Here is a 15,469-nt window from a genome sequence, read left to right as displayed (position 1 = left end):
TATGTACATTTTATACGAACACTTTTGGATGTTTACTCATCGTATTCGTTCTATTTTACAAAAATACATAGGACCCCAATTATTTATAAGTGTGGGAATAGCGATATGACCATACCTCGTTCCAATATTTCCAAATTCGTACATATAATGCAACGGTAATAAAGCTTCTGACATATCCCTAAAAATGAATGCATCGCATGAACAACAAATACAAATAATATGATTAATAAAATTATTTTCCAAAATAGAAATGTAATATACACACTTTACAACATATATCGAATTAGACTCTTCCCAGATGTTTTTCAATGCAACTTGCACAACACCGTCATTTTGAACAGGACTTAATGCACATGTTGAATAAACAACAGTGCCTCCAACACTCACCAATCTTAGTGCATTTCTAAAAAAAGAACAACAATTAAATATTATTGACAAAAATAATACAAACTACTCAGTTCCGTATATATATACATATACATAAACTAACGTTAAAATCTCAGATTGAAGCTCTGGGAGTTTTAATCTTTCCTTAATCCTGGTAGATTTAAAAATATTATTCTCGATAGAATGCAACGAATGTCTATCCGTCGTACACGGTGCGTCGACTAGAATCTAAAATGTATAAATGTGTAAATATTTTTTTTTACATATTGTTCACGAAGTATCAAAATTTAATAAGTGCCAATACCTTATTATAGAAATCTTTCTCGTGGATTAGTCGAGCATCGTTTTCTGATACCAGAATCATTTTCTCCTTACCAGTATTAAATAAATATTGATTTATAACAGTACGTATTTTATTTGCTCGAGATTCTGATATATCATTAGCCACCAATAAATGTGGCATAAGAGTCTGAAAAATAGCTAAGGATTTACCTCCTGGTGCAGCACACATATCAAGCACAACATCTCCCAATTTGATATCAAGAGCTAAAACAGGCAGTAAGGAGGCACCATCGAACAAATAATAATCTAGAAAACAAAGTAGATAAATTTTATTTTAATTCATATACCTATTAATAAGAAATGATTTCATTTCAATCTGAGGTATAGACCTGAAACTCCAGTGGATCCTCTTTTAGGAAATGTAAAAATCTCTTCGCTTCCTCTTGGAAATGCATATGGGTGTAAATGTTCTGGGAATAATATAGTAGATTCTTTGACAATATCTACTTTAAAGTCAGCTCCTTTATTATAAAACTTATAATAATCAGATTGTAGCACATAGTCGTCTAAACCTGTAGAATAAATTTATGTAAGTAAGATCTAAAATTTTGTTCAATTTAAACAGTCTAGATTGAACTAACCCTTTAATCTTGTAGTAGGTATATATTCATGGAGTATAGATTGATCGAAAGACGATTCAATAGTACGATTAGTATCTATTTCTATCTCACTTAAATCTTGTTCTATAGATTGTAATTTTACAGGCTGTAATGCGTCGTCTAGTCTAACTAATGATTCATTATCTTCCTCTGATTTTAATGATTGCAACAAATTGGTTCTTTCTTCAGGATAAAGCGAGTTTACTTCTGATAACTGAGAGTTTTCTATAATAGAGTTCATAGGATTTTGTACATTTTGTGACTCCATAGATTCGATCTCTTTTTTTTGCTTTATATTATTTTGAAATGCCTCATATAATGACTTTACATGCACTGCACCCATGGACTAAAACGAATCCTAATTGAAGATACTTTGAATTAATTTTAATGAGTTTCAAAAAGTACATACTTTCAACTCCGATTGTGTCCTCTCTGAATCGCTAAAATTATTAATCATTGCTATATGTTTATTTTTCTTCATAAGTAATGAAGCACGCATGTTTGTCCATAGATCTCCATAAATTGATCCATAATATTCATCGAAATAATCGAGTGCTTTATCTCTAGCAGTCTTCTTTTTCCTAAGCACGGCCTGAATAAAACATTTAAAATGTATCAGTTTACAACATAATTCTCTATATTGATTAATATTACATTAATTTCGTTATTTTTTTATGATTATCAGTTAACTGATGCGAAAATCGATCAGCGGTCCGCGCGAACATAAATATACGAAAAAGAAGTAAGGATTCTTCAATTTTTCATGCGCGTCGTCGAAAATGTTTGCAACCAGGTAATGATTCAACCAATTTTTACTAATAACAAAATTATACAAACCCAATGAGTCGAACTGTTCCTTTCCCTAACAAATGTTGTTATTATTCTAAATTTCGATATAGCCAATAAACGTGCCATTGTTTTATAATAATACATAACCCTTTAAATCATATATCTGTTCAGGTTATGCCGAGTAAACTGAAAACAGAACATGAGGGCGGTAAAGCTCGTTACAAGGTGTCGCCACCAGATGGCGTCACTGGTGCATTCGTGCATCTTTTAAACGCAAGAAGTGGTCGACGTCGATTAACCGTTAGCGAGAACGGTGTAAAAGAAGAAGGGCGTGAACCGGCGTGAACTGCAGACACAGGTGAAGCAGGACAACCGACGAATCCACCCGTTACGGTACTACCGGTACTACTTGACTTAATGCTGTACGTCACGTCTTTCTCTCTCTCTCTCTTTCCCTCTCTCTCTCTCTTTCTCTTTCTGGCTCTCCCTCTCCCTCGCGAAACTCAAACACTTATTTCTGCGTAGACCTTTCTTTTCCTACTTTGCCGACTTTCTTTATCGCGAGCTGGGGTTACCCATCGGTGAAAACAAGCCGAAACAGGTACACGCATATACATAATGCGCACAATGCGTGTATCGGGCTACATCATTATCAGATACGAGCCACGACAAGGAAGCGACACGTATTTGTCGTGACATCGAGATGAGAAACGTGCCGAGCAAGATGGAGCGAACGGGGGATGGTGGGGATCGGGAACGGACACATCTTTGCGCTCCCCTCTTGCGAAGGCACTGGTGCGCTATGAAACGTGGCTGTTTCGAAAGTTCCAACTCGGAACAACCTATTTTAGATGCTATAAACCGTTCCCCGACTTTAAAATTGTTTTCGGCCGGCGGGTACGAGCCCTCTGTACCCGAACAATGGGCGCTCGGAATGGATATGCCCTGCGAGCCACCTAGAGATTTTTCCTAGTGATTTACGATACGCTAAACAACGGAATCCCTTGGTTCCCCGAAGTTCGACCGCGGACATCGTAGATCTTCGTTACGGAATATCTTCTCCTCCCTTCGGATCGCGACTCCTTTGACCGTGGGCCAGTACCGCGATGGCGGCCATAAAAATAATTTCGCCTGATCCATATTTCGTGTCAACAATGCGAGTCGGAGGAGAAGCGGAGAGCGAGGCCCGACGCCGATAATCTTGTTACCCTCGAAACGCGTACAACATATACATACCCGGTGAAAGTCTCCACTGTACGGTAGACGGGAGTTCAGTGTTCTCGAGGGGAACGAAACGAGAACGTCGCGCAGGAGATCAGCTCTTTTGCTTCGTGGAGATCAGCTAGTCCATGGGGTGCGGTAAACCCTATTGGCCCCGACCTGTGTGTGTGTCTGTGTGTGTGTACACGTGCACGCATACCGTCGCATCGGCACGCACACGAACCAGCAGTCACACATGTGTGTCCTGACGCTTTCGTGTGTTCCCCCCCATTGTCACACGCATACAGAAAACTCTTCCTCTCGATGAATCTCGACGACCCGAATCGCTCGACGGCGAGGCTGGTTTCGTGGATCTCTTCATGAGAGGCACGTCGTACGCGATTTGTCGGGGCACGGGGTGTGACGGGGACTCGAGGCATCGTAAAGGCAATGCACTGTAAGGAGCTCACGACGACTATACCCTCCTCCCTCTCCGCGTCGCCGCCCTCCCTCTCGATCTTTTGCCACCGTCCCTTTCTCTCCCTTCTTTCTTCGCCCCCTCTCCCACCCCCTCCCCCCCCCTCCCCCTCTACACCCCTCTCTCTTTCTTTCCCTCGTTCCGTCTCTTTCTCTCTGTCGCTCTTATCAGAGACTCGACTGCACGACCTCACTCATACTCTCTCGTTCTATTGCTCGCTCGACTGATCTCTCGAGGAGGGCGCGTTAGGGCGCTCGCCGGGCTACTCCGCGCGCATCTTTAAACGTTTCTTGATTCGTGCGTGTACCGAAAAATTTCATCGGCACTGGACCCGCTCGCTCTGCTCCTGCCCGATCCGCCTCCCCTCCCCTCCTCCCTCCCTCCGTCCCGCGGGCACTTCGCCGTCGTTGTGCGCGTCGCTTCGCTTCACCAACCCCGTATTAAAACGGTGTCATCGAGCGACGATCGCGAAGTAAAACGGCGAGGGCAAAGGACTCGGAAGTTGCGACATCCGGTACACAATACTGCCGCTTCCTGTCTCCCGTGACCCTTGATCCCGCTCGGTCTAACCCACGTGACCCCGACTCCACGTACGTAATTCTCATTTAACACACGTGTGACGGGGGGGAATCCCGTGGCCGGTATGCAGAGTACGTTGAATGTATTTTCACTCGGAACCCTTCGCGACGGATCCCCAAAATCAGCCATTTCTATGTATCAACGACGGGCGCCTCTCGAAACGGATCTACCGGTGGTGTTTTCAACCGGCCGCGAACGGGAGCGACCGCTTTCGAAAGTGGACTTCAACTTCATAACTTTGGTGATACGGATAAAGAGACTGATAACGGGAGTATGGTAGAACGTCGGGTATTAAAAAGATCAAGTTTATTTGTCGTGGCTGTTGAGCGTTACGTGAACGCGACAATAGCGAGGCCTCCGGTTCACGAGGTCCTTTTGGTTTCCTCTTAAAGAAGGATTCTTAAACCTTTTTGTATTATCGGAAGCGTGAGAATACACGGTTCCGTCTGTTAACCGGTAGTGTATCAGCCCATCGTAACAGATTCCGTACAATGGGTGGTTGATTCCTTTCTAAATCACCAGGTTTCCTCGCATCGTTGATGGACGAACCGCGGATACATTCACCGGGCCGAACGATTGTTCGGCGGTGAACACGTGGTGCGTGCCGGCGTCGTGGAAAAAGGGGGGAAAAACGGAATATGTTAGGATGAAAGAGGAGAAATTCACTCCTGATTCCGTAGTTCTTTTTCGTTGTCACCGTCCTACGCTCCGTTCCCGGCACCGAGAGACTCTCCCGTCACGTGCATGCATGCGTGCATGCGTACACCGCGGAGCGGAGAGTGCGTACATGCGGGGTCGTTGAACGAGCAGGGGGTACCGAGGACAACAGTAACGACTGCACCAACCCACTTACGTCGACCCTATACAAGTCACGTGCACGTACACTGCTCGGCAATAATGGTCCCCAGAGGGTGTGACCTATTCTATATGCTGGATTCTCTCGCGCGATCAGCCTACTTGCCGGTACCAACGCGCCTTGGTACCCGGCCGTCTCCTGCGGAGAACCTCGGACGACGTCGGTTATTAATTTCAACATTTCAACGTTCTTACCATTCCCCGCCTCGCGACAATTTTCGATGAGGCCGCACTTTGGTACCATACTTTTCGTCACCGTGCGGTTCCAGGACATTCCCCGGTGAACCGGCGACAGAAATGCGTTCCTTTCGAAACACGTATAACCTTTCGAAAATGTTAAAACGCGCGCGTACGAATTTCATTTCTTACCAAAAATTAACTCTGTATCTGTAGAGCATTCAGAAATGACGGGCCAACGATTGCTTTATAACGATCGGACGGCTGAATTCTTTAACCATTTTCAGTATATCAAATGCTCGGTGTAAGGAATTTGACCGATTATTATTTACGAAGGATTCTCTACAATTTCAATGGCTTTGAAAAAACAAAAGATTGTATTAACATAAGTTTGATGATGGTAAATTTACTCGGAAGAATTTTAAGAGAGAACTACAACGAAATATTCCTGAAAATGTTCCCGAAGGCAACGCTTCGCGATTTTCAGACAGTTTTTAAAGACAGACGTAAACTCCGAGTGTCTTCCTTTTATCTGTTCGATCTTTTTCGTGCTCTGTGACCCACTAAGCGTGACGCGAAAACCTAAATACTAATTCGTACGTTGACGCAATTTGGTCGAAACTATTAACAAAAAGAGGTAAACTCCCTCGCGTCACAGATTATGCAAGCGAGTCGCCGTTTCTTGTTTCGCTCGTAGAATCATTCTACGTATTAATCGCTTCCCAAAATGCCCTTACATAATCGTACTTTCGAGGCAAAACTTTCCAATTAGCGAAGCCCGTGTTACCCTCGGGCTGGTAACCAATTCGAAACCGTCGAGACCGATCGAATTGGTAGTATATGCAGGTGGTTAAATAAGGGAAAGACAATGGTTCAATATTTACGAGTCGATTCGACGTTGACACGAATGTTGCCGACACGCCTCTCTCTCTCTCTTACCGTGTATATGTTCAGACCGAATGTTTTCTAGACGAATTTGGCATGGCGTGCAGTCCCGCTCGTCCAAATATTTTGAGCCCCTGACACCGAGATATTCTCTCTCTTCGGGATTGCGAAATACGCGGCTCGGACGGAGCCGGACGATGTACGAGGACGAAAGTAGGTAGGTAGGTAGGTAGGTGGGCAGACGGAAGTCAGTTTAACGGTATCACCCGAGAGCTCAGTCAGGCTTCGATCCTTACGCGTGGAATGGGGTTCAACGAAATTCGTAGCTTTCTTAAGCCGCTCTTCTTCGCGGCGCACGGATCTTTTTTTCTTTACGAGCGACGCCCACCGGCGAAAAACTTCGGTGGAACGCAATCGGAATTTTTGAGTCGCTTCGGGGACTATCCCGACGCGGTTCTCCACCTCGATGCTCGACGCCCACTATCCGAACGATGTTAGAAAAAGGATCGAACGAGCCGCTGCGCGATACCGAAATCTTTTCTTCGCGACACGAGCACGTAATTGCGTTTCCCCTCCCTCGGCTTCGTTGCCGAAAAGGGAAGAGCCGAAATTCAAAACTAAATTGCTCGGTTAAAGCAAACGTTGCCGGTTGTCGTTTTGCAACTTTAAAAAGGCCTTGTCAGTCGGTGAACTGACACGACGAAAAATTGGATCGCCGCTGCGCCGCCGCGGCCCGCTATGTATCTGCATAGTTGGTGTGTATCTTCTCTTCGGTTCTTCAACTTCGCGGCGGCACCGGCGGTGTGTTGTTTAAAATTCGCGGATGTAATTAAACCTCTACACGCGAGAGCTTCGGAGCATCGGGAGCTGAACACGGTTTACGGGGTGAAGCATTCCCAGGAGCGGTCCCTGGGCCTCTCGACCACGGGGTTGTGCTGGGGAACGGTGGTCGTCGGGTACGAGGGCATTGACCCCCCCTCCAGTGCCATGCCGCTCCCACACTGCATTACGTCAGGCTACGTCCACTGCATCCTGCTCATCTTCTCGAGGTTTTATGGGAGGTTGGCTTGCTACCCGCGAGTATTCACGGCATGGGGTTGCGCTCCGTGTGATCCTTCCGTGTTCACCGAAGTTATCATCCCGGTCGGTCTAATACCCGAGCAAATAAAAAATGTGGGTCGGCGAGAGAGGCTTCCACGAAATGGCCATCGCCGGCTCGTTACCAGTTTACGGGATCGAGCAGATCAAACAGTGCAAGACGCTGCCGTGGCGCGCACGTGTTTGATCAAGACTAAGGCAATGCCCTTCCGAAACGCTGATAATGGGTGATAGACGGACATTGTGTTATCGTTGGATCGCGCGGGCGCGCGCGCGAGCGCGGAACAGGCGAGCGAGCATGCCAACAACGTGACGATTACGAGGAGCCACGTCGGTATTTCTGATGTTCACACTCGATTCGGCGAGAGGGGTATAGAGGAATATATTAATTTCGAATGGTATGCGTACCTTGATCACCTTCGACTTCGGCCCTCTAGAGAAAGTATCCGAATAATCGCGCGGATCCTCCTGTACACCGTTCCTAAAGGATTCCCCGCTAGTCAGGTTATTTGGTGAACCAAAGGGAGCCGCGGTTACGGGTGATGGTGGCAGCTACAGCAACAACCTGTTGCAACCACCCCGACACGCCATAGCCAGCGGGAGACGTCCAACTGGTCCGAAGCAATCCCAGAAGCTGCATACCCACTGGCAGTCGAGTTTCTCGTTTACTTCGGTGAACCTGCTATGGCGAAGCGTAACGAACCGACATTTTTCCAAGGATGTTATCGTCGAATAATATATCCGGTACACCCGTGTGTATCGCTAACCCTTTCGTAGACGATCCACGATAGACGGGATCCCCTCGGCGAAATTCGAATCGAACGAAGTTTCATTCACCGCTCGTTTCCTTTTTTGTCCGCGCCGCTATTGAATAGAAAGAATGCCGGTGTTAAGGGAAACAGGTGGAAAGGTATCGTAACCACATTTAAGTGCCTACGGGGATCCCGCTATACGAATAATCCCCGACTCATTCGGAGTACCCTTAGGCGGTAACAATGCGGGTTTAGGTCTTTTTTGAATCGAATTGAAATTGACTTTTGCTGCTGCTACCTGTCTACCTGCTTACCTGTCGGCTCTTAGGGCGCAGAGGGGAACGGGAAATAAAGGGAGACCGAGAGCCAGCGGCGGACAAAGGGCGTATTCACGCGTCAGAAGTCACCACAGCGTAACGATAGGGTGGTCCATGGAGGGACCTGTAGGACCTACCTCGGCATTTCTGCGGCGTAACACTTGTCGCGCGGTTATTCATATAACGTGACGGTTTCCGCACAGGTTGTCCAACTACCAAGTAAACCGGCGCTCCTCGACGTTTTGATAAGGATAATATAGTGGAACGCCAGCTTTTTTCTGTTTATACGACCATGCAAATTATTGAACGAAGCGTGTAAGCTTGACCCTGGTGCCATTATTTTCCCAATTATTCCCAGACAATAATAGTTTCGTTGGCAACACGCGTTTCCTCCGTTTCGTTTTTATCTTTCGCTAAATGCTTGAATGCTATTCGAAAACAAAGGCGACTGCTATTTTAAATATTGGAATATCTACATTTATTGTTCCGCGGTACGTTCCTACGCGAACGAATAAATTAGAATTTCATTTTTACGCGAACGTTTCAACAGCGACGGCGTCTCGTCGGTCGTGTCGAAGGAAATTTGTTTTTTTTCGAACCGCGGAAACCGACGGCACGCTTTATTAATAACGACGACGATTCGACGAAGTGTTTCCCGATCCGTAAAAAAGAAAATTTGAAAAACTCTGCACGCGTCGGTTCTGAAGGAGGAATGTACCAGGAAGTCGAAAAGATAGGGCTAAAAAAGAACCGAAAGAAAAGTCGAGTCTTTAGTAGGTCAACGGCGATGTTGTTCCTTCCCTTCGAAGATTACGTCACCGCGGCTCCCAACTCGCGTCCGCACGGCCAACGCCGCACGTATCGCGGTCTCGCGCTTGTGTGTATGCGACGATATGTCATACATGTGTACCGGCTCCGTTCGAACGTGTGTACTTGGCCACCCACCCATCCACCCACTTAGAGAACCATAGATGTGTTTTAACATACCAGGTATCAGTCATGTTTGGATAAGAGTTCAAGCTCTACGGTAAAGTAAACAACGTGCTCTCGTCTCGTTACGATTTTTCCGATCGCGGGAGTACGGTTTCGCCACTTATATCCGTCCATTCAGAAGCGTTGTTCGCGCGCGTGCATACGCGCGTCGTCGCGGCATTTCCCTCGGTGGCGACTTTACGGTTACTTCGCGCTCACGGTTTCCTTCTTTCTCCACGCCCCCTCCGCCCCGCCCCCCTGCCCCGGGTTTTCTCTCTTTTTTTTTTCTCATCCGTTTTTCCCTCCCTTCTTTCCTTCGTTCCTTTTTTCTCTCGTTTCTGTCTGTCTCCCTGCGAAGCTCTGTACGCGGGGCTCTCCCTTGGTGCTCGCGTGTTTCGAGATCGATGAGCCGCGTGGGCTCACACGAACATTTCTATGCGCGTGACTACTGAAAAGGCGCACAACAGGGAAGAACGGAGGGAGAGGTATGCGGGTCGGGGTCGAGTCATGCATATCGATGACGGCTCGTATGAATTTTTCATACTCTCCTACAATTTGAAAAGCGGCTCTCGGCGATCGTTTATGATTCTATAAACCCAGTGACCCCTGCGAAGGATTCGCCTCCGTATCCGCCGCCGCCGCCGTCGCCGCCGTGCCGCCGGGGCATCCGGACGGCCGAGAGAGCGGAGCCCCGCGCGCGCGCTAACTGTTCCCGACCCGACCACTTTGTCGCGGTTAGCGCGGACGAAATAGGATTTCACGGACACCGGTCGAACGCGCCGCTTCCTCCGTCCTCGGCACGGATGTAACAAATCGCCATTGATGGTCTGTCGGATAGAAGATTACAAAAAGACGACGATCGTTCGCCGCCGCCGCCGCCGCGGAGTGAAAGAAAACGGAAAGGAAAATGAAAGGCGACGGTTACGACGGTTACGCCGGAGGAGGAGATGGAGGTGAAGGAGCCGAACACGACGCGGGGGAAGAGAGCTCGCGCGCGCGTGTGAGAGAGAGAGAGAGAGAGAGAGAGAGAGATCGCGAGCGAGAAAAAGAGAGACAGGGAGGGGAGAGGGGGACAGAGAGAGAAAAGTGGTGGGGGCAAGGGAAGAAGGTTGGGGTGCAAGAAGAGTCGGGGGAAAAAGAGAAGCGAGGAGTGAAAGATATTGGTAATCGAGGAATCCGGGAACCCAGAACCGTTCGAACGGTTGGCTGCCGCAGACGCAAGGTCGTTGTCCTTGGGGGATCAACGACCCCTCGATGAGGGATGCCGTGGTGGGGATATATATACACCTCCCCATCCATGACGCCCGCCGTCTGGGTATAAGGGCGCCTCCAGGTTGGGTTAGACCTAGGGTTAGATTTAGAAGTCAGGAATAGGGATGCGGATAGTCACGTAGGTACACGGATAGATAGAGCCGGGTAGGTGAGTAAGAGGACGACGAGGAGATCGCGGGGAGAAGGGAGCCTGGCAGAGGGAAAAAAGCTGAAAGGCAGCCCGGGGATAGTAAGAATCCGTGCTGGGTGGTAAAGGCGGGAGGAGGGCGACGCGAGAGAGGTGCGCAGGGATAGAAAACGCGAAGGCAGGTTTTTAACCGAAAACGACGCGACGAGGACCGGGGCAGGTGCGATCGTAGGGGTAGAAAGTTCGATCTTCGAGTCGAAGTCCCCGTAACCACCTGTTGGGGTGGCAACGTCCCTTCCGAAACGTAGTCGAGATCTGTCTCGTTGACCCTCCATTTTCGGTGTCGGGTTCGTGTGTCGAGTATTGATAACGCGTTTCCGAGGGTATCGAATGTCGGAGAACCGGGAAAAGAGAATGATAAGAGCAGGGAAAGGTGTAGATAGAAAACGAAGGAACACGTAGCCACGTATACATCGTATGAATACTGATAAATAATTTACAAAATGTATTTATGTACATTGTTAAATAATTTCCAATACACGTCTGCATTGTTAGCAAATTTCGATTTCAGTGATCGGAGTAAATGATGGTATTGCCGGTAATTCCACCTGTCTTCTATGGTTTAGTCTGTCCTTTGATTTTTTACGCTTTCCTCGGACGGCAACTAAACAGGAAGTCTTTCTTGCTAGGTACCTGTCGCCGGAAGGACCCAAACTGAAGGTGTCACGGTCCGTAAGGGCCGTGAGAGTGCAGGACGATAGGTGGATCCTTTCTGGACACAGCGGAGCAGAGCAGGGCAGGCAAGGCCAGGGAGCAATGTCCCTTCGAGTCATCCCCTTCCTAACGTATATGTAAGGTATGCACGCCGTTACTCGCCTCCACGGTTGTCGACTCTTTTTATCGAACGACGGAATCTTCTACGATTCCTTTCCAACTTCCCCCACGGAATGTTAACCCTCTTTTCTATGATTATCTTTCTCTCTCTCTCTCTCTCTCTCTCTCTCTCTCTCTCGCTCTCTATCGCCCTTTCTCTTTCTCGGTTTTCCTGCCGAAAGAGCAACGCGCCACGCCAGTTTTCGACGAAATCGCGGGTCCGGCCAAGACTGACCGGGGATTCAGCCACGGTGCAATAGTCTCTGAGCAACAATGGTACCGTTATTCATTAGTTACAGTTTAGGTACTCCGGGCTGCTAATCGGACGGTGCCCGCGGGAAGTCCGAGCAAAGACCGAGCGAAATAATGACTAAAACAGGCGGGAAGGAACAACGGCGAACCGTTTCCTTCGGGCTCGTGGTTTCTTGCGGCCGCCGATGGATAAGGATATCTGCTTCGAACTCTAAACAGTCGTCCGTTTGAGTCAGACTACCGCGGCCGGTTCGGTGAATCTCTCCGTGGTCGACGGAGGAGGACCGGACCCCGTATCTCGTGGACCCCTTTCTATTTGCGTTGACCTCAAAAACTTCTGGTTGACCTTAGAAGGGTCGGTGGTCGATCAATATAGGGAACCACTGTACTTTCCGGAGCAAATAGGAGAAATATCGTGTACGCCTCTCTCAGGGTGTAGCCGGCTTGATAAGATAGCCACTGCTGTCGCAGCGCGCGTATGTATACTATACGCGATATTAAGGAAGGAGATAGAGAAAGGCATGGTTTTGTTCACTACTGTACCTATCGCGTAGTTTTTACACGGCACTTTCGGTGCATCGTGTTCGAACGGCGCGGGACCCGTCCGTCAGACTGTACAAACTCGATCGAGAAAGAAAGGAAGAAATCTATATGTATAAGATCCTCGATGGCTGCGTGTCGTTATCGAATGACGAAATAAAAAAGAAAAGGGAACGGGGGACGCCCTATATACATCTCCGTCTGCGTTCCCTCCTCCTCAATGGTCCTAAGTAGGTACATACAGTGTACACATAAGGCCGTATTGCGACACACCAGTACCGTTCCAACTGGAAACCATACGCGACGGGGGGTTAAGTGTCGTTTTAACCTCCTATCGGTATTTGGATTCCTAAATCGACACTAATATTCTGTCAAAGGATTCTCCACGGTCGACCGTAACGAGATGAATATTAATTTTCTGCTTCGAAAACTTTCCCGATAGAAAACTCCGCTCGGTGGAAACGTGGACGTAGCGTGGTCGATCTTACGAACAAAGATCGATAGCTGGTTTCGCGAAGCCGTTCCGCAGCCCGGATTCCCATAAATCACAATTTTTCTGGTAAAACTGTTCGATAGTGTTGCAACCACGCTATAATTATGCCGTAACCTGTCACCCTTGACCATGTGACTAGTCGGCCGTTCCACCTTTAGCACCATAAAAATCATGCGTGGCATGCCTGCGTAAATTGTCATGCAAATTCGCTCGTAGTTGTCTCCGTGTAAATAAGCCGAACGGCCCGATCGTCAAATTTCCGTGTTCACGTGTTGCGCGACCCGCATATGAAAATGCTGTGATTGACAATTCTTCGCTCGGAAAAATGTACGGACGTTGCGTGTGACGACCGTTCGTCATGACCGCGGTACTGTCCGGCTCGCGTTTCCCGTGTTTGCGAAGTATCGGGTGAAATTCGCTGCCGTACAAGGAAACAAAATAACAAACAACAATGTCTCAAGATTACTGTATAAATATGTGGGTCGATCTTAAGGCCTCCCGCATTATGCGCTGCTCCGTGAATAGTGTTGCTAATAAAGTTGGTTCTCACTTGTTAGTATAATTAACCCATACAGACGATAGCCCGTCACATTGTCTTTTATTTACATTTTAAACGGGGGCTGTATTATCATAAATTTCTCTCATTTCATTCATCTTTAATCAATTAACGGTATGATATTCGTGTGATCGGTAGCCATGGCAACGCGATTGCGACACGGACGTGCAGCGAACAAATTTCGTTTTCTCCCGTCGCGGCACGACGACGCGACGTTACAAATACGTGTCGATTTAACGTGCGCGTTTCAGACAGGCGGATTGCCGAGTGGTGTATACGCTGCGTATAAAAATTGAGGGCATATCTCTGATCTTAATTATAACATTGTGGTCATAGTGGTGGCGGGCGAAGAACCGCACAAGTGGCTTTTCGAGTATGAAAGGATCGTTGTGCCACACATATAACAGGGAGCCACGAGGCTTAAAGGCAAGGCAAGGCAAGGCAAACCAAGGCAAGGCAAGGGCTTGGCTTGAGCTAAGAAGTCGGTTGGCCGTCGAACGACGTTGCTAGCCGTTTCTCAACCCTTTCGTGGTTACGTCACGTTAAAAAAGCTATTTGGGGTCAACACCCCGCTGCAGCGACACGTGTAGTACTCCTCGACTCTGTCTCTCCGTCCTCCCTCGACCCTCTCCGCCGTCCTCTTTTCCCTGGTATATGAGGCAGCCCTCTCCTCTCTGCCTACTCCTCGCGACTTGGAACGCCATTGCTGCCACCTCCTCCGATAGTATCCCTTCTACTCGCCTTAGTTTCCACTGGATTTCTAAGTTCTCTAGATACTAGCCAGGGCCTGTTCTAGCCACGATTGAGGGAACGACGTTCCAGAGCCGTTTCACGGATCGAACGTCTGCGCGGCTATCAACGGGCAAAACCGGGCTACCGTCTATTAAGACGGCTACACCCGTGTCACCCTGCTCATTCATGTACCACGCTCCGATCATCCCACGTTATATAATCATGCAGAGCGAACCGATGAAACACGGTTCCCAATATCAATTCGATGGTTCCACGAATTTGCATAGATACGCCGCGCCGCTGCGACGGGATTTGCATAGATACGTCGCGCGCTAGAAATTAGGAAAATCTACGGAGCCCCTCACCCCCCCCCCTCCCCCGATAAGATAAACCGTATCGGTTCCAAAGTAAATCACGAAACCGGAGAAAAACAATCGTGATAGGTGTCATTCATATGTTACGTTGCAGGCCGTCCCCGTTGTGCAAGAAATAACCGAAGGCGACCGTGTGTCTGTAGAGATCTCTGGGAAGAAACATGCGGCATGAATAGCAGGGAGGTCATGAGATTAGAATGAACGGCGCAGCCCCAAGCGATACAGCCCTGGCCGTGGGCGTGCAAGCGGGCAAGCAGGAAAGCCAGCCGAGTTTCTCCAAACGCGCAAGTCGACGTGGAACTAGTATGCTGGTCTTTGCTAGAGCGAAACCAAGGACACTGGAACAGCAGAAGCCAACAGCAGCATCAGCAGCAGCAGCGGCGGCGGCGGCGGCGACGGTGACGGTGACGGTGGTGGTGACGACGACGGTAGCGGTGGCGGCGGGCAGCGGCGGCGGTGCGACCAGAGGAATCGAATCATCGTGGCGTCGGCGGCGGTATCGAGCAGAGTCAAATCATCGTGGCAGAGCGTCGGCGACGGCGGCGGTGGCGGTGACGGCGGCGATAGCTCCCCTTCACCCCGACCCACGTTTGTCTACGTGTATGTCTCTACCTCTTTACCCCGTCCTCGGTATCGTCCCCGCCGTGCCTACCGCCCCCACCCCAGCTCCGCCACCGACAGACGATCCCTCCGTTCTCCCCTGCCCGACTCAGAGAGACTCTCCCGAGCTTCCCCTTCCAGCGACTTTTTTTGTCCGTATACGCCTCGTCCATCGCGACAAGGCAGCTTCCAAGCCTTTTTATCAGTCGACCGAAAAGAT

The 15,469-nt window shown here is 48.6% G+C and overlaps 1 protein-coding gene across 2 annotated transcripts; it reads right to left on the bottom strand.

The window, feature by feature from the left end:
• Positions 1 to 36: 36 nt before the first annotated feature.
• Positions 37 to 2,308, bottom strand: L(2)10685 (5-methylcytosine rRNA methyltransferase l(2)10685). 2 transcript variants are annotated; one of them, XM_078188839.1, is made up of 8 exons: positions 2,166 to 2,308; positions 1,738 to 1,920; positions 1,311 to 1,686; positions 1,059 to 1,241; positions 692 to 975; positions 491 to 615; positions 266 to 403; positions 37 to 178 (listed from the first exon to the last, which is right to left on the bottom strand). In XM_078188839.1, exons 3-8 carry the CDS (start codon positions 1,669 to 1,671, stop codon positions 37 to 39), a joined length of 1,233 nt encoding a protein of 410 aa, XP_078044965.1. In that variant the 5' UTR covers positions 1,672 to 1,686; positions 1,738 to 1,920; positions 2,166 to 2,308. The 2 variants fall into 2 exon arrangements, with proteins under 2 accessions (XP_078044965.1, XP_078044964.1); XM_078188838.1 differs by having other exon boundaries at positions 1,311 to 1,674.
• Between the last annotated feature and the right edge of the window lie 13,161 nt (positions 2,309 to 15,469).

The sequence above is a fragment of the Augochlora pura genome, chromosome 8 (genome assembly GCF_028453695.1).
Source record: "Augochlora pura isolate Apur16 chromosome 8, APUR_v2.2.1, whole genome shotgun sequence".
NCBI classification, from domain to species: Eukaryota; Metazoa; Arthropoda; class Insecta; order Hymenoptera; family Halictidae; genus Augochlora; species Augochlora pura.
The sequence above is the reverse complement of the archived record's forward strand: the minus strand, read 5'-3'. Positions and strand labels throughout refer to the sequence as shown.